At 46.3% G+C, this 18,526-nt stretch overlaps 1 protein-coding gene across 1 annotated transcript in view; it reads left to right on the top strand.

Moving 5' to 3' along the window:
- The window catches only part of IntS2 (integrator complex subunit 2), a 59,289-nt gene that overhangs the window by 31,964 nt on the left and 8,799 nt on the right, over window positions 1–18,526 (top strand). The window contains exons 14-17 of the mRNA XM_075686029.1: window positions 2,385–2,530; window positions 8,909–9,081; window positions 12,473–12,785; window positions 15,149–15,262. Coding sequence (XP_075542144.1) covers window positions 2,385–2,530; window positions 8,909–9,081; window positions 12,473–12,785; window positions 15,149–15,262 — 746 coding nt within the window. The remainder of the gene's footprint in view (window positions 1–2,384; window positions 2,531–8,908; window positions 9,082–12,472; window positions 12,786–15,148; window positions 15,263–18,526) is intronic.

Consider the following 18,526-nt stretch of genomic DNA (forward strand, 5'->3'; position numbering starts at 1 on the left):
CCCCCATACCAAATGCACTAAAGTTTTGCCGGATTGCCGTTGGATGCGTACAGTTTAACATGTACCACACAATTCAAGCAAATAAATTAGGTGTCATAAGCCCTGTTTACATGAATGCGACAGCGGCGCATCGCATTTCCAAGTGCGCCGGGGAAAGGAGATGCGACGCTGTTTACATGTAGCGCATTAACTCTTGCGAGAACGTAGCGCCACATGGTATCATATGTGGGAAGTGCAGCCTGCCTCTGCTTCGGGCACTGCTGTCTCGCACCTTCACCAGCGCGGCAGTCCCACAGCTGATTCCTTTCTATAATTCCTAATGCAACAACCCTGCGTTTACATGCTCCGCGTGAGTTGACTCATGCCCGTAAATCTACCCTCGCCTGGCGCATGCGCCTTCCCAGCGCATTACATGCGCCTGTAATGGTTGGTGTAATGGTTGTAATGGTTACACGCGCCTTCCCAGTACATTACCGCTGTTTACATGAATGCGATGTGCTAGAAATTCGATGTGACACTGTCGCATTCATGCAAACCAGGCATAGCCCCTTTAATTTTGCCATGATGGCTGTTGTAAGTGCAACCAAAAGATCAAGTGGCCCACTTTAGTACAAAAGTGCAGTGGTGTCACAAAGCTCACAGAGATTAGCTGCAATGTCATCATATAGTTACTACAAAAAACATTTGAATATACAAGGACTTTGTAAAGTGCCATCACTATCTTTGTGGCTATACTGCACATTTACATGCAACACCAGAGGAGAGGTTTTGCATCATCTACACAAGTGAAGTTGTGGTGGCACCTTTGTATATGGTATTACTGAAGGAGGAGGAGGAGGAGGAAAAAAAAGGGAAATAAGCCAAGCTTGTTAGAAAAATGTTTGGTTAGCTACCCTATGTTGGGGGGGTAGGAGAGGGGAATAGAGGGGAGAGAGAGAGAGAGGGAGGGAGGGAGGGAAGGAAGAATGCAATGAGTTCGCGCATGCGCATGGAGGGCACCACTAAGTCAAAGGCGCTCACACAGGCCTAGTGGCCCCAAAAAACACAAAAGTGCCTTCACAGCCTTGTGGGCCGACGAGCGATAGGGACGGTATTCGAGTAGCGCCTGCACAGACTACGGCTGATTGTCCAATTGTCGCAATGTGATAGAGAGAGAGAGAGAGAGAGAGAGAAGTTTAATGATATGAAATGCTGAGAGGTCGGCCTGAGGTATATTCCTCTAGCCAGCTACTCGGCATTGGGGGAAGGGGAAGAGGGAAAGAAAGAGGGAAGAGGTGCATGGTGGGTGACGATGACGATAGAAAAAAGGAGTAGAACATATCGCAAGCAATTTGGCATGCTCAAAGTCTGCAATCCAAGCCCGTTGTTTTTAAAAAGTTCAGTAATGCCTGAATGGCCTTGAAACTCATGCATATGCATGTGATAGAGAGTATTTGCCTTTGCGACTGAATTCGTCGACTGTGGCACAATATATGCTCGATGATCTCTTGGTTGCCACATGTCTCTCACGCAGCACAGTTGGTCATTCCAATCTGATGGCCACTCCCAGCCACAGCCGGCAGAGAAGCAATGCCTCATGTCAATGAAGCCCAGGTAGAGGTTGCAACTGCAGTGAAGGGTTCAGTTCGTGTAACCTAGTGCGCCTTATATTTGGGGTGTTCCACTCTGCTAATGAGAATGTGCAAGCCAGGTGACGAAATTGCCTAGCAACACCTGTCCTGGAAAAGGGTACGGAAACGCTGCGTTCTTAATGTGACGCTCGGGCAGCTCTATCTGCATGATCATTTTCACTGATCCCACAATGGCTGGGTAACCACTGGAAAATAATATTGTGGCCTTTTTGTTTGGTGTCATGGTGAAGTTCGACGATTTCGTGCGTCAGCTGTTCGTGAGATACACGTCTAAGAACTGATTGCATACAGTGTAAAGCCAATCTTGGGTCGGAAAACATGGCCTTTTTACCAGTGTAGTATTACTGAAATTCCTCAGTGGAAGTTGTACCTGATCTGGTTTCTTTGTGTTGTGAGAACTACAAAAAGCAATACGGATGGAATGAATTAGGAAACAAGAAAACCACAGTTCTTTTAGTGCCAGTATGGAAGAGGTGAAAGCACTTGAACCTCTCAGAAATGCTTTAGGCATTTCTCTGACATGACAAAGGACAGTTGGTGTATTGATGAGCACTGCTGTGCTTTGTGACCCCGCAAAACGTAAAACGCAGAGGTTCACTTTCCATTTTAGGCTGAAACTGTGCAGAGTGTAAGGAGAATAGTGTAATCAATGCATTTCCTTTGTGTTTGGATTATGCCTCCTTGTAATTTCGAGCATCATAGTGTTGCCGTTTCCAGATGAAATAACTGTGTGTCTCCTTAATTGTTGCGCAGCCTTCAGCCGCCTGCACAAGTGCCCCATCGACCTGATGTCCCAGCTGGACCGCCTGAACACGATGCCCTTGCCCCAGCTGTGGCCCTATGCCCAACCACTAGTCTCCAACCTGCCTCTCCTCCTGGAGCAAGGGTGCCCTCGACAGGCGAGTCTATCTTGTCTCATTTGTTCTAATGGTTCTGTTATTAAGTAGTTTGTGTTTAGGCCAGAGTTCGTCAGTGCAAGATCTGAGGAGTCTACGCTCTAATTTGTACTTAGCAGGCAATGCTGTAAAAGCTACGCAAGTAGTGCCGTTCACAGAAGTGTCACTTCGCGTGTTTTACAGTGCAGCAATTTTGGATCCACAAAACTTTATTGCGTACAGTGGAACCCTGGTTGTATGTCCCTCGGTTTTGCGACGATCCGGGTTTTACGACAGATTAGCGCAGTCCCGGCGATGTCCCCATAGAAGCAGTGCATTAAAAATCCCGGCTATCCAACACAATTTTACGCCTGACCCACATTATACGACGACCCTTGCGAAGCGTGCGACGGAATGGCGGACAAAAGAAAAGTGTCGCAGATCTCTTTCCTCGTTCCGTCTCTCCGTTCCATCTCTCCACAATTACTTTCTCCCTCCCTTCTCGGCGGCGTCGCCTCTTGTCACGTTGGGGAAGCGTTTCTCTCCTTCCAGTTTCCCAGCAGCAGATCGCCAACAAGGTTGCTCAGAGAGGCCTAAGTTTATCGTATGTGTTCTTCGTTGTAATCCTAGTGACTAGCAACGTGACGTACAATGTCCCGAAAGCGGACAGTTCTGTCGCTCGGCGATAAGCTGAATACAGTGCAGTCCACTTATAACGATATCGAGAAAGACGAAAAATATGATCGTTATAACCGATGATCGCTATATCTGGACTGGTTATAAAGAAATTAAAAAAAAAAAAAAAGCGGAATATACCTTTGCAGCTCCGAACTCGAATTCGCTACTTGCTCTAAAGAATAGATGATGTAGAAAGTCGGCTGTGAAAAACAAACTTTATTTGTAGCGCCAATGACCGTGTCAAGGGTTAGGCGCGCCGAAATAGTTCGAAATGTGCACTTGCTTTTGCGGCAGCTTCAGCTTCACAACCGTGGTGTGCATGGATTCCAGCTGCTGCGCGAACACTGGTGGCAATCCTTTGGCATGCATAAAATCAATTAAGGAGTCGATCGACGACAGTGCACTTTGCGTGGACATCGTGGTCGGGGTCAAGGAGCCACTGCCAATCTCGTTGTCACTGTCGCTGCTGCCGTCGCCACCGTCGCACAACTTTGCCGTCTGTCGAGACAGCACTTCTTCGGCGATCGCCTCGTCGGTGACCTCATCGCAGAACGAGGCAGCACTGTCTGCAGTCAAAAACTCCTCCATCGACGCACCACCTGTGTCACCAGTAGGAACGAGCTCCCAGAGCTCAGTTATGTCAGCGGCTTCCACCGTGTTGGTCTCAGTGGGTTGGGGAAGTTCGTCCTGACGCACAAAGCCCGCCTTTTTGAAGCAGTTGTATATGGTTGACTGCTTTACTTCATACCATGCACCGTAAACGAAGCGCACGGCTTTCAAAAGGCTGATCTTCAGGTCAGGGGGCCCATCTGCATGACCCGACGTTCCCGGAGCTGCGCGGTCAATGGCTAAAATTAGCCACTCCAGCATGCGCCGCCGATACAGGACTTTAAAGTTGGCGATCACGCCGGCGTCCAACGGCTGAAGGCCTGCCGTAGTATTCGGAGGCAGAAACATCAGTTCTACAGATGTTAGCTTCGGGTTAACGCTGTGTGCGCTACAGTTGTCAAGTAGCAACACTACTTTTCTTCCTTGGCCTTCAATTAAACTGTCGAACTCGAGCAGCCATTCTTCGAACAGGTCGCGGGTCATCCACGCCTTCTTGTTGCTGCGATAGCGGACCGGGATGTGCTGATTCTTAAAGCACGTTGGCTTCTTTGATCGCCCGATCATGAAAGGCTTGAGACGATGGCTCCCGTCCATGCTAACGCACAGCAACACGGTCACCCTAAGTTTCGAGTGCTTCCCGCCGTGGCATCGATCTCCTTTAAGAGCGTGAGTCTTCGATGGCAACATTTGAAAAAACAAAGCAGTTTCGTCGCAATTATATATGTCTTTCTCCGCGTAGCGCTCCAGCATGCTGGGCAGCTTTGTCTGCAGCCACTGCTGCTTTGCCTCTGTGTCCAAAGACGCCGCTTCCCCTACCACGTTTTTGTAAACGATTCCATGCCGCTCTTTAAAGCGCTGAATCCAGCCTCCCCCAGGCTCAAAATTTGGCCGTCCCAGAAGAAAAGCGAAGTTTTTCGCTTTGGTGGCAAGTATTGGCCCACTAATAGGCACATTATGCGTGCGGGTTGAGATGAACCACTGGTAAAGCGCCTCTTCAACATCGGCGTACAAAGGGTCTCTAACCCTTTTCCGCTGATCGGCATGGCCGCTGATAGCTCCTGCCTTCACAATCGCGGTGCTCCCGGTTTTCAAGATGGTTGATATCGTCGACTGGGCGAGCTCATACTTCTTCACGAGGGCGCTCACCTTGAAGCCGCGTCGAGAGTCCTGCAAAATATCCATCTTCGTGTCAAGCTACACAGCTTTAAGCTTTGTCGGCGCCATCTTCGAACTGGGTTGTACCGTTGGTCACGTTGGTTGCACGCTGCTTCGGTGGCGTCAGCCTGCTATCGCGAGAGAGAGAGACTGAGTGCGGGACGGGCGCCACCGCGCCGCTTTGCTTGTTGCTTTTTTTTCTCTCTCTCTCTTTCGGAGCGACTGTGGCCGACGCGCATGAAGCAGCTAGCGCCATCTTGTGGCGCGCTGCGCCTACTCAAGTACTCTCCGGTGCGCGGGCGGCGCGGGACGCGCAGCGTGGTAATGGCGGCAGATACGAACTTACGGAGGTAAACATCGCCTCGTCTCGACATCGTTCGTTTCAGGGAACTAAGCAACGCAAATGTTACGATTATTTGGCACGGGAAAAGCCATCTGGGCGGCAATATTTTGATCGTTATATCCGATATGCGGTGAATAACCTATCGTTATAAATGGTTTTTCTCCCCATAGACCTAATGCATAAAATGACACTCTCATGTCGACCCATCGTTATAACCGATATATCGTTATATGTGGTATCGTTATAAGTGGACTGCACTGTATTATCGAGGAAGCGTAAAAACGGCATGGAGCCAGGAAATCCAGTATTGCCCGGGACCTTAGATACCGATCCTGGCAAACAGGATAGGCTTAAGACGATCCTGGCAAACAAAGCGGTGATATTGCAGAATGCCAACAAATTCGGGCTCATGCGGAAAGCGGCAAAAGAAGGACGGGATGAGAAGTTAGAAAATGTTCTCGTCAAGTGGCTGCATCAAGCACAGAGCCCTGCGATCAACATTGACAGCGCCATTTTAAAAGAAAAGGCGGACCTTGTGGCATTGTGTCTGAGCATCGACGACTTTCAGACATCGAACGGTTGGCTGGATCGCTTTAAGAAATGAAACAGGATTGTGTACAGCCACTCCTGCGGAGAAAGCACTTCCGTAGGCGTTTTGACGGTGAATGAGTGGATGAAGTTGCTGCCGGAGATGATTGCTGCATACAAGCCCTGCGACGTTTTCAACGCCAATGAGAGTGGTATTTTTTACCATATGGCAGCCTGAGCAAACCCTTGCGTTTAAGGGTGAGAGCCGTCATGGTGGCAAGCACAGTAAAGAGTGTGTGACAGCACTATTCTGTGCTATTGAGGATGGTTCCGAGAGGCTGCCAGTGCTCATTGTTGGAAAGTTTGCAAAGCCACGGTGCTTTAAGAACTTGAAGATGCTGCCGTGCAGCTACAACTTCAACAAAAAGGCATGAATGACATCTTCGCTCTTCAGCAATTTTTTTCAGCAGCTGGATAACAAAATCGGTGCTAAGACGAGGAAAATATTGCTTTTCATGGACAACGCACCATGCCGCCCACCCAATACGTCCAGCCTGAGGAACATAAAGGTTGTTTTTTTTCCACCCAACCCCACAAGCCGGCTGCAGCTGCTGGATGCTGGCATCATTAAGTGCGTCAAGCAAGGGTACCAGGAGCAGTTAGTGCAGCATCGGCTGGCAGCTATGGAGCGCAGCGAGTCGGAGAAAAAGATCACTGTGTTCGACGCCATGGATGTTATTGCCAGTTCGTGGAACACAGTGTCGCAAAACACAATCGCTAACTCGTTCAAGAACTGTGGCTTTAAGCGAGAGACTGCCTCCTCTGCTGGGGACGCAACAACCTCGATGCCACTCGAGGCTGATGCAGGCTTCGCCGACGACAATTTCGAGGGTTTAAACCTCACCATGACCTTTGCCGAGTATATGGAGGCCAACGACAACATTGCGATCTGTGGCGTTCACGGCAGTAGGCAGTGGAGTGCCGTAAAATAAAGGTTCGTTTGAATAAAGCATGATTGGTAGCTGTATTTCAGCATTAATTCTTATCGCATTTACTTTGTTGGTAATTTGGGTTTCCAAGCCCTGCAAAGTATGTTAGTAGTTTACATTGAAGTTTCTCGTAAATCTGTCTCGCGAAAAAAGTATGATTTTTATAGGCAGAATTTATGTTCGGATTTTACGACGCTTTTTCGCGGTCCCGAGAAAGTCGTGTAATCGGGGTTCCACTGTATTACAGTAATAACTTCTGGGTGTAAGATTACATCAAATCACGTATTATTTCTGCAAATTTGTGCTTTTAATATGCAACATGCTTTGTTTTGGTCATGAGTGCAAGCAGTATGCTGTGGTGGCCAGTCACGGAAATGTGTCACTCTGCTTCTTTAGAAGAAATCTGTGAATTCTTCCATGGAACCAAGACGTTATATTTTGGGACATAACGGTATGTCATGATGTTACATTAGTTACATGATGCATACCTTTATCTTCATGTGTGATGAACTATTTTTCGGTTGCAAAATACGAGCAATGAGAGAAGTTTGTCTAGCCTTCGCAGCATTCCCTGCTAGGTATGAAACAAAGCTCAGTCGACTTCTGTTAATTCGATCCTGGTGGGAGCGATGTAATTGGCCGAATTAACCGGCAGGCATAATTAAACTAGAGGCAGAAAAAGTGTCGAAACAGATAACTTACACATATGGCAGTATTAGCCCAGATTCTAAAGTACCCCAGAATCCAACACCCACCCCCACTTTTTATGGAATCAAAGTAGAAAACTAATGTAGTAAGGCCATTAGAGCTCCTAAACAAATTAGAAATCAAACACGCACTGAATTTTTTAGCAAGAAAAACGTAGCATGCCTTATGGCAATAAGAAAAAGATGAAACCAGCAAACTTTACCTTTGTGAAATAGAAATTTGTTGACTTGATGTCCATTTTCATCACTCTCAGATAGCACTTTATTGCTGTATATGAAGAACCACGACACGTTGTCCTCCGTACGGTCCGTAATGTGTTTGATAGTTTGCACTTCTCAAATGACTTGGCAACAATTGCAAACGGGACGTTGGCCCATGCTTAGACTAGAGTATTTACTCAAAAGTAGGTCGAGCACGAATATAGGTCGACATCGATATACTGAACTTGCCAAGAAATAAAAAATTACAATTCAAATGTAGGTCGACCCATACCTTTTTAGAAAAAGGAAAAACTTTGAGCACAACACACCTTTATTTACCACAAGATCGGCTAGTAAATTTTGCTAGTTGATGCTAGAAGCTGCATCCTCATCAAAACTGCCAAGAAGTTTTCTCGTTGGATGCTTTGCGGGCGTCCTCTGCACCCCAAACAACATAGTCCTCAGTGCAGTTGAGTGCGTTTGTTATAGAGCATTCCTGGATAATCTCCAAACTGGCTTTACGGCAAGAATGACAAAGTATTAGCTTGGTATGTTTGCTGGCTTTGTTCACAAATATAGGTTGATAGCTCATTCTGGCTGTAGCTCAAATTCATTGTGAGCTGTCATTTTCCCTTTATAATCTTCCTTGGGCAGGCCAAAAATAGGTGTTTTCAACTGGAGATGACGTGTGCTCGACGCATCCACTGTACCCTAAACGTTGCCAAGAAGGACGCTGCCGCTTGCGAAGTCACCAACTGTGGTCACCATTGGGGTCGGCACATATGTGGTGACCTCAGCCAAGTTCAAACTATTCAGCGGAGGCCAAGTTCTGGATCAAAATGTTGCAAGTTTGGGCCCATAGAAATGTATGGGCAACCGAGAAATTGAGTTAACTGGAGTTTAATGGAAGCCTTTTGTATAGGTAGCCAGAGAATAGCATTTTGAGCCTCATGGGGTGCGTACACCTCTCTTCACCTCTCTGTACCTCTTAAACTTATCTAATCTAATGAAGCAGTTTCCGTGCTTATTACTGCTAGTGTCCACATTATGTGTAGTCATGTTTGTATTACGAAGCTTAGCATTTCTGAAATGCATGTTGTGAAAGCAGTTGCTTGAAAGCTGTGATTATTGCTGCAGATTATTTCCAAGATTTATTTGAAGTTGCTTTTGTGATTTGCTGTCTTGCCCTCAGGTGATGGAGCGAGCAAAACAGGTGTGGTGGCGACTGAACGAAGTGTTTCCTCGTCGACTCTGGGTGCTGACAGCCAACGCTCTGCGCCTACCTTGTCGCATGCGACCTCTTACCTTAGATGACCTTGTGCTGGACCCTCTGCATGTCCTGCGATGTGACACTCGTGTCTTCCGGTGAGTGGGTTAATAAAATTCGAACTTTACAGCATGTCGCTATTTGCCAACACTCCCATCTTTGCACTTTGAAAATCATTTTGAAGTCACAAATATCGATGAAAGTAAGGCTGGAAACTGCAGAAGATATCGTCTTGCAAAACTTTTCCAGCATTCACAATTCATGCCAGCTAATCTTTCATAAGTGAAATACTGTCGCCAACCAATAATTCGGACATTTTCGCAGCACTGCCACTGGTCCCATAAACTTAATGCATAAGAACGACTTAAAGTTCAGATACCTTACAGTGTGCTCTTCGATAATTTGGGCTCTGCTTGCACGACTGCATGCTAATTTGGCCACAGATTTGACCAGAAAGGGCACTAGTTTTGTTTTGATACGGTACTGGCACGGTCGTTGGCCATATTATCGGTGCCTTCACAAAACTGAAACTGCAGTGAACTCTTTAAACAGAACCTCAAGGGACCAGGGAAATTGGTACCGTTTATCAGGAGTTCCATTTACTGAGAGACAAAGCTGAATACAATTGCGTGAATACAAAACCAACCAACCATGAGCATGGTGTTCCGTTTAAGAGGCAGTTCAGTTTAAGCGACTTCTATTTATCGAGATTCCACTGTAATCAAGCCTAGCCAATCCAGTAGTCACTGGAAGTGCCCACAGCACGGGACAAGCCAAGCCATCCCACTGAGTTCTAAAGACTGCATCTGCGGTTTGTTGTGCGAGTCCTGCGCTTCCAGAATTTTATTTATGTTTTGAGTATTGTATTTATCCTAATCTAGCTTGCACCTTTTTTCAGAGAAAATGGATCTGAAAATTGCCTGTGCGCCACAACTGGATATGAAAGCAAAACTATGTTAGTGGCATAGCGTCCGAGCAGTCGGCTGCCCTGTCATCGCCAACACAAAATAGCTACAGAGCACATTTTTGAGAAAGTTGCTATAGGTTCATTTTGTGCTTGATTACGATCTAGAGTGGTATTCTTGTTCAATTACTCTCGGGGATGCTATCACTTGCGCGAGATTGCGCACTTCTTGGCACTGAATTCGATGTCGTAATAGGGCGCCAGCATTTCTGGTGCTGTGCCAAGCTCGCTATCACTGCACAGTACTAGGAACGCTGTCGGCCGCATACTTCGGCGAGTCCTATCACTTTGACGACGTGATAGCAGTATCTATGTGATTGCTTGAGAATACCACACCTATGTGCTCGATATATGTGGCCAGTGACTCGCAAGTGATGACGACAGCGTGGTGCTTTCATTATGACAGCTCATTAAAAAAGAATTCCCCTCTGTGAAAGTAAATTATGCCACGGCGACTGGATAAAAAAAAAGCGTGCGGCCTGCCATGTCAGGTGGGCTACAATGGGAGCGAATGTCTGATCCGTAGTTGCCTTCTTGGTTCCTTGGCTGGGCTGAACGGCACTAAGTCTAGGTGACGGGGACACGTTGATTTCCACTGGCGACGGCGCTCAAAGCTCATTCCTCACGCATTTTCTATGCCGATCCCAGATCTCCGAGCCACCAGTCCCTGACTCGTGGCTCCGAGGCGGGTCATAGTGTTTTCGATGCATGTGGCAGACTGCACTTCTTTTTTTAACTAGCGGCCATGATCCTGCGCATCTTATTTTTTCTGATCGCCAATGTGCGGGGCATGCCATGTATGTTTTTTTAAAATCGGCAGCAGGTTATACGGGTGCCACGCGGCGCACTTTCTGTCAGGATCAGACACGATTGGAATTGAATTTTTCAGTCGCACTTGGCTCCTTTGCTCAACCTACAGGAGGGAGCCAATCACAGTCGAGAATTTTGATCTGCTTTGCGCTTGATCCAGTATATGGATTGAGTGCGAAAGTTCGATACGGTCTGTGACCGATATGTTCGATGTGGTCCGCGAAAGTGGCCATTTGACTCCGGTATTATGTTAAGGTTCACTTTTATTTTCTTACTTTAAAGGGGCCCTCAATCACTTTTTATCGAAGTTGAGAAATGCATTTTAAGTTAAAGCAGACTATTTCAGAAATACTTTTCCTTAAAAAGTACTTCAGTTCGTTCAGCAGAAGCAGAGTTACGGGCAATCAAGAGGCGCGTTAGATGCCCTTTGCGGTGCTCCCGTTTCTTCTTGAATGCGTGCATGTGGTCTGACCTTATGTTTTGCATGGTTCGAGGCTATTTGAGTATTCAAAACTACTTTAATTTAGTGGCACCTGACCGCTGCGACACCCATAAACAGGGCGGCCAAAGCCTAATTCCTACGCGGGCGGCCGCAGCCAAATGTGACCAGATGATCGTCGGCTTCTTTCAGGAGTACGTAATTCTTATTAAAATTCAAAAGCACATTTTTGCTTACTTCAGCCTATATATTAAACTGCATCAATAAATATACACAGTAACACTATAGTGTTACTATAGCAGCCAATAACAGCTGCATATGGGAATCTGCTATATTATAAAATAAAGCATCCGGAAAAATAGTGAGGAGCAGGCTTCTGTCAAAAAGAGAGTGTTTGAGAAAAAGTTGACTTTGCGCTCTGCTTACGAGCTCCGAGCACCATGCACGACTGCAAAATTTGGCTGAGATGTTCACAGCAGTGTACGCTATCCGGGGACTGTGTTTTCTTCACCAAGCTGTGCTTCAGGAGTTCCTTTAAGTTTGCAAAAATTCGTTGCGTGCTACAATTGAGTAAATACGGTAGCAGCACAGTCCCGGGTGACTTCATTGATTGCTAGTGTAAATTTATCGGTATCGTCAAGCAGCTTCAAGCACCCGCCGTGGTTGCTCAGTGGCTATGGTGTTAGGCTGCTGAGCACGAGGTCGTGGGATCGAATCCCGGCCACGGCGGCCGCATTTCGACGGGGGCAAAATGCGAAAACACTTGTGTACTTAGATTTAGGTGCACGTTAAAGAACCCCAGGTGGTCGAAATTTCCGGAGTCCCTCACTACGGTGTGCCTCATAATCAGAAAGTGGTTTTGGCACGTAAAACCCCATAATTTAATTTAATTTTTAAGCAGCTTCAAGTGGTGCAAAATCCACCTGCTATATCTGTGCCGATGAGGGCGGTGAGTAAGTGGGGCAAGGTGCCAGGCAATGGCTGCTGTGAAAAAGCCTACAAACATTCTGCTATCGCAGTACGGTTTGCTTCTACAGTTGACTTCCCTTTAATTTACTCGTTATGTCAGGCACGCCACAAATGTGCTTTAGTAAGGAGCAGCAAGAAGTAAACACCCAGTTCCTAAATGTTGCCCAAAGGCTGCAATGTACAAAGACCCTTTGTTACTTTGGGATGTTAAACCCAATCAATCAATCAATCAATCAATCAATCAATCAATCAATCAATCAATCAATCAATCAATCAATCAATCAATCAATCAATCAAATCTGTGCAGGTGTGCCCCTGTGCTGGAGTTGGTGCTGCACATGCTTCGGGCCCTGCTGGCGGCGTCACGCACACATCTCAGCCACCACCAGCTCGAGCACCCGATCTTGTCAACTCCCTCTGGTGCTGCACAGCTTCCACCCGCCACCACACTTCCTGCGTCTGCGGTGGCAGGGGGAACGGCGGCGCCACCGGGGCTCGACAAGGGCTGCTCAGAGGCAGAGAAAGACCGGGAGGAACTGCGGCTGGCCCTGGTGGCCGCTCAGGAGAGCGCTGCCGTCCAGATCTTGCTCGAGTGCTGCCTGCCTACCGATGCCGAGAAGGTGCGGGGAGAGGGTTTGTTATTTCTTGGCAACAAGGGGCAAGTAAAGTTTGTTTTTTCTTCTTGAACTTGATCAAGTCACTTCAAGGTGATAATCGGCATAGATAATGCAGGAGGCACGTTGGAGGCAACAAACTTGGATATATATTGCAGTGAAAATATTTACGCAGTCAAATGCAGAGTTTGCAGAAGAACAGTGATGAAAAACACGCAAGTAAATAGTGCTTTACTCTTCTACATTTCTCTAAGTTAGAGCCTAGGATAACTGTCATTACATACGACCAACGGAGTTTCACTGTTTGACCGCCAAGTCATTACGGCCCAGACTAGCGTTGTATCGTACGAAGTCTTAAAAGGCCAAACTAGACATATGCGTGTCGGCACGCGAAAGCTCACGCCCATGCGCCTTGTGTTTGCTGCGCCACGCGAGTAACGGTGGTTTGAACCTACAAGATGCATGCCAGCGGGTGCCCACATGGCTCACTATTGTTGCCTTGGTAGACATTGTCTTGTACTTTTTGAGGCAGCCAAAGACTGATTTGACTTGAGACAATATCTGTGCTCACATCGCGCTTTGATGCGTACAATATATCCTGTGCCATCTGTGCATGCATCAGGCACAGGGACACGAGCTTTCAAGCGCCGGCGAGCGTACATTTAGTTTGGCCTTTACTGATTTATCACTTTAGCCTAGACTGTAAGGAATGGGTTCCAGGCAGTCTTCAGTTACACTTCAGTAAACAGTAAAAAAAAGGGGAGGCGGCAACTGCTGGCCTGCCTCAACATTCCCCTAACCAGTGAGGTTGCATTTGAATTTAAACTACCTACTGGGTTATGTCTAATCGTGTTTGCAGAGTTGTTAGACTTTAGGCAAGCGTTTGGCACTCTTTCCCATTACGGCTCTCTCTCTCCTATTTCCACGCTTTTAGTGATTCCTTGCTGCACGGTTGCCTCTAATTTTTGTCACGTTTCTGCATAATTTGTTCGCAGGCCGCTCTCAATTAACCGGCAATTAACAAGCACTCCGTCAAAAGAGCGCTTTTGTCAAATCCTATGCTGTCCCTACACTGGCCTTTATGAGCTTTCGACGGCTCGGCTGTTCTCCCTTTAGGGAATTGTCGGCACTGTCTCCGTGCAGGTCGTAGACAGCTTGATAAGTCCTCGTAATTGTGGGTCCTTTGCCGTAGGCGTTTAGACCTGACAAAATGGTGTGCGCAATCATCTCCCCCCACCTCTGGTGAAGATGTCATCACTTCCACATTCATAAGTAGGGATATGTAGGTAATTACCCCTGCAATCGAGCGATTCATGCACAGTCAATTACCGTGCTGATGGCGAGCCGAGAAATTGCTTGTATACTTAGTGCGTCACGCCACCTTTTCTGCATGTTTGAACGATGAGCGGCTTAACAAGTTTGACACGCTAGTGCAGACTTAGAAAAGACGCATTTATTGCTCCTTTTATACAACGGTGCCAACTAGCTGATGTACAGTGTACAGTGTAGACACGCTGAGGAATCGAGGGCGTTAAACTTGCCACGCAGGGATACTGGGCGAATGTTCACCAATGCTTGGTGCCATGCTCCTAAGCTCAAGCCTTTCGTGTGGCAGTCCCTCAGAGTGCACTAATAAGCGCCACGGTTGGTTTGCACATACCTACGCCCAAGTAGAGCGAGTAACTTCCTCTCCTGCTCGAGCTGTCGACCTCGTCAGATGGTGCTAGCACAGGAGCACGCATACCATCCCTTACAGCTGCATAAACTACAACTCCCGCTGCTGCATGTGTGTGCTGCAGGAAAGCCAGGAGACGTGGGGGTCGTGCTGGGAAGAGGAAGATAAGGGGACACAAAGTTATTGTCCCCGTGAAGGTTAGAGCTACAGGTAGCCTGTAGTGTGAGTGCAGTGCTTGCATTTAATCTTCATTGGGACATGACGAACCTTCTGGAATAAAGCAAAGCAGTCTTACAAGCCCATCTTACTTGTTAAATGCGCCGACTCTGCCACACTTCTCAAGCCAGTCTTTGATGTCTTCCCTTCATAATTCGTTGAATGCGCGTAGACCTCGCTGATGGCTGCTTATGTAGGGACAGGGGTGGCAGTTGTGCCATGCTGGTCATTGTGCAGTGTGGCAGCAGTCAGTGGGGTTACAGACAAGCTTCACGTTTGTAAACAAGCTGTCGTAGTACTGGCAAAAAGCGCACATGTCTTTGTTCACACTCTGCTCCAAGCAAGAATTTCTGTAAGATAACTTGTGAACACATTACCTCATCTATTAACCTTGCCTGCTAGGAAAAATATTTTTGGTGCCAGCTGTACATACTGAGTGCCTGCTTTGACACCTTGCTGTGCAATTAATCTTGTGCAGAGTGCCAGCGATGGCTTCCTGACAGACCTTCGGGAGGTGCGTACTCTTGTCTGCACACACCTGCACCAAATGTTCATCGCCGATCCGAACTTGGTTCGACTAGTTCATTTCCAGGTTTGTGGGCATCACGAAGCATGCTTGATGTTGCCTGCATTGTTATTATTATTAGTTTATTCTTTTTCTGTTGTACCATCATAATGGTTAGGCTCATTACAGTGAAGACACATTTGACTCTAAAATGTCATCGTCATATCCTATATTCATTCTGGTATCCTCTGGTTGTATAATAATGCCACCTTATATAATGTACTCTTGACTTTTACGGTGTTCAAATGCATTTTTAAAGGTAATGCAGCTCCTACGCACTGCGAAAATCAGTTCAAGCGAAGCTTTGATGATCCAGCAAGACAAAACAATGCATCGCAATCCGTGAGATGCGCAGCAGATTTCGGCGACAAATGTTTCCCTCAACTGTCCTCAGTCACGGCAGTTGACCTGGCAGAAATGCGGCGCAGCGCCGTTGCCAATGGCAGCATCCAAACCTTCGAACACCACAGAGAAAACTTCACTGAACACATCCTCCCAACTGCAGTTAGTTTTGTTTGATTGAAGCTGTTGAATTTGGGTTCTGTAAATATGGCTGTGTATGAAATGATGGTGGCACAGCTGCATGGGTTTCTTTTTCAGGTGCAAAACTTATTTTCATTGTCGGCTAGCAGAGTGTGGGCTCATGGCTATATTGTTGCTATTTAGCATGACTTGCATGTCATGTGTCCCTTAGAGCTAGCTTTCACTAGAGAAGTTAGTAAGGATGTTAATCCTGTCTTTCTATGCATCGCGGTGCTGCCCTAGGTTTCAAATAAACCAAAGAAGCCATTCAATATGATGTGCTATTCCATTAAGAGGTCTATGTGCTTTAGAGCCACCTGTGAGCCAACGTAATATGTACAGGTATTATGTTGAAACTTATTGTTCTATTGCACACAAAAAAAAAGGTGCCCTCACTGGCACTACTTTGTCAGCCAGCATGCCGTGCTATATAAGAGAGAGAGGTAAGGACAGGTCATAAGCAAGTTTGCTGGAGCTTGCAAGTGATGTGTATATAACGTTTAGTATATAGTATATATATCCACATATATATTCTGGGACAACAAAACAACATAAATTGAACTTGAGGGATATACAGTAAATCTTTGTTATAACGAAGTTGAAGGGGGAGCCAGAATTACTTCATTATATCCATTACTTCATTAATATATCCCTTATTACATGGATACTGCAATACGAATATCTACGGGAATTTCAAGGGGAATGTCGCTTACTTTGTTATATATATTATTCTGTTGTATCCTGTTTTGTCATAATGAGATTTGACGGTATATCCTGGACAACACAACACTAACAACAACAACCAAAATGTACGAGGGACGTTCCGAAACTAAGTTTCATCATTTTTTTTTAGAGAGAGGATGGTACACCAGGTGAAACAAACAATTGCCATAAGAATCCATGCCCGTGGCTGCTTGAACGACTGAATGAGCGTCAGTGGAGGAGGAATGACGCTTGCGCAGAGCACCAAATAAGAGAGTAGCAGCAGACTGGCATGCCTGAGGTTATCTGAGAACAAATCGTGATGGCAGACAGATGTGTACTGACAACATGTTCGCCAGTGGAAGTGCGTGCTGTTACCCGGTGTGAATGGCCACGTGGGACTAGTGTGTCCATCATCCATGAACGCCTACAGGTCATGTAGTATGGTGAAGAGGTCATGGCTCAGGCCTTGCATCACAGGGCACCGAGTTTTACCAGAGTGTCTTCTTCAAAGTGATTGCATGCTATGACAAATGTCTCAATGTCGGTGGTGACTATGGAAAAATAGTGCAAGGTGTATAGACTGTTCTTTCATGGCCGCCACCATATTGCTACGCAGTGGTGCCATCTATGGGCAGTCGGCATGTTGGCTTGGGCGAGCGCTCCGTTTTGCATGGCAGGTATATGCTTGATGGTAGTTTCTGGTGTTTGTTTTAGCGCTTGTGCGGTCTATTTAGTATGACGTGGTGTCTTCTTCGTGGAAAACAGTTCTGTGAGATGTTCTCTGAGTGGTTTAAGTCGGTATGGCCGGACTTTCTGCTGGCGTTGAGGCGGACGGAGCACGCAGTGCGATGTGTGCACGCATGTTTCAGCCTACAATCAGCCTCGCAGATCAATTGTGTATTTCTGAAAGTTTCATTCCCTAATGTGATCTTATTGCAGTATTATCCTCTTGTTCTAAGCTGTGGTTTAGGAGCGATGAACCATACGCAACGATCGTAACAGCTTGGGTACCGTTCTGATATATGATAGGAGCTGTGCTGATATACTTTGACAAGCATTCAAACTGTTAGCTGGAGATTACATTGCGTGACTACTTGGTTCGGTGTATGAGGTTTCCACCCAAGAATAAAATAGCTTTTGTGAGTAATAACAGCATACCTTACAGTGTGAACTATTCAAGCAAAGCGACTGTTTACGAACTGCGCTACCATCCAAAGCAGTGGTAGGTGCTGGATTACAGATATCTTTGTTCTATATATAGCGCATGGTCCAAGCATGCGGCATCAGCGTTTATAGATCTATAAATGCTGTGCGGCGTGACTATGCGAGATCGTACTGCGGCGTTAGCCCGTTTTCTCTTTCTTTTTCGAGAAAGAGGATGATAACCGCTCCCTGCACACTCTTTCCTCTTTTTCCGATGAAAAGGTCTATAGTACATGATATCATGGTGTATCTTTGTTTTTGGCAATAAAGTTTCTGGGTGAAAATAAATGGCGAAACTTATACCCCTGTCAAGCGGGCAAATTAAGTGCACTTACGGAGAGTGCACTTGGTTTTCAGTGCACTTTCCCAAATCTAAATGTCGCAAGCGGAGTGTACTCGCAGAAGAGTGCACTCCGGTCGGAGTGCGTTCACAGAATGCACTTTGCTGGTCGAGTGCATAGCCTCGCGACGCCAGCGGTTTCAACAATACAAAATATAATGCATAGAAAAAGGACACAGAAGTTCATTCTAGCTGTTGAACAGCTTTTAACGAAATAATCAGAACAGTATTTGCTGATATTCTGTTCTAGCAGGATCGAATTCCGCCTCGTCGCACGCCACCATCTTGTTTTGGATTGGCTAGGCATTCGTCTTGGCTGGCCTTGACTTGTAACACTATTACGATAAAAATATTTATTTTTTTAGTTACTATAGATTAAGGTTGTTCTTTATTTATAATACAACTAAAGCAATCATGTTTTACAAGTTATTTTTAAATTTTAATCTACATCTTCGAAAAACATTATTTTAGTCTGTCACCATTTTTTTAGTGTGAGTTTTCTCATTTAGCACCACGTCGCC

The sequence above is a fragment of the Dermacentor variabilis genome, chromosome 3 (assembly GCF_050947875.1).
Source record: "Dermacentor variabilis isolate Ectoservices chromosome 3, ASM5094787v1, whole genome shotgun sequence".
Lineage (NCBI taxonomy): Eukaryota > Metazoa > Arthropoda > Arachnida > Ixodida > Ixodidae > Dermacentor > Dermacentor variabilis.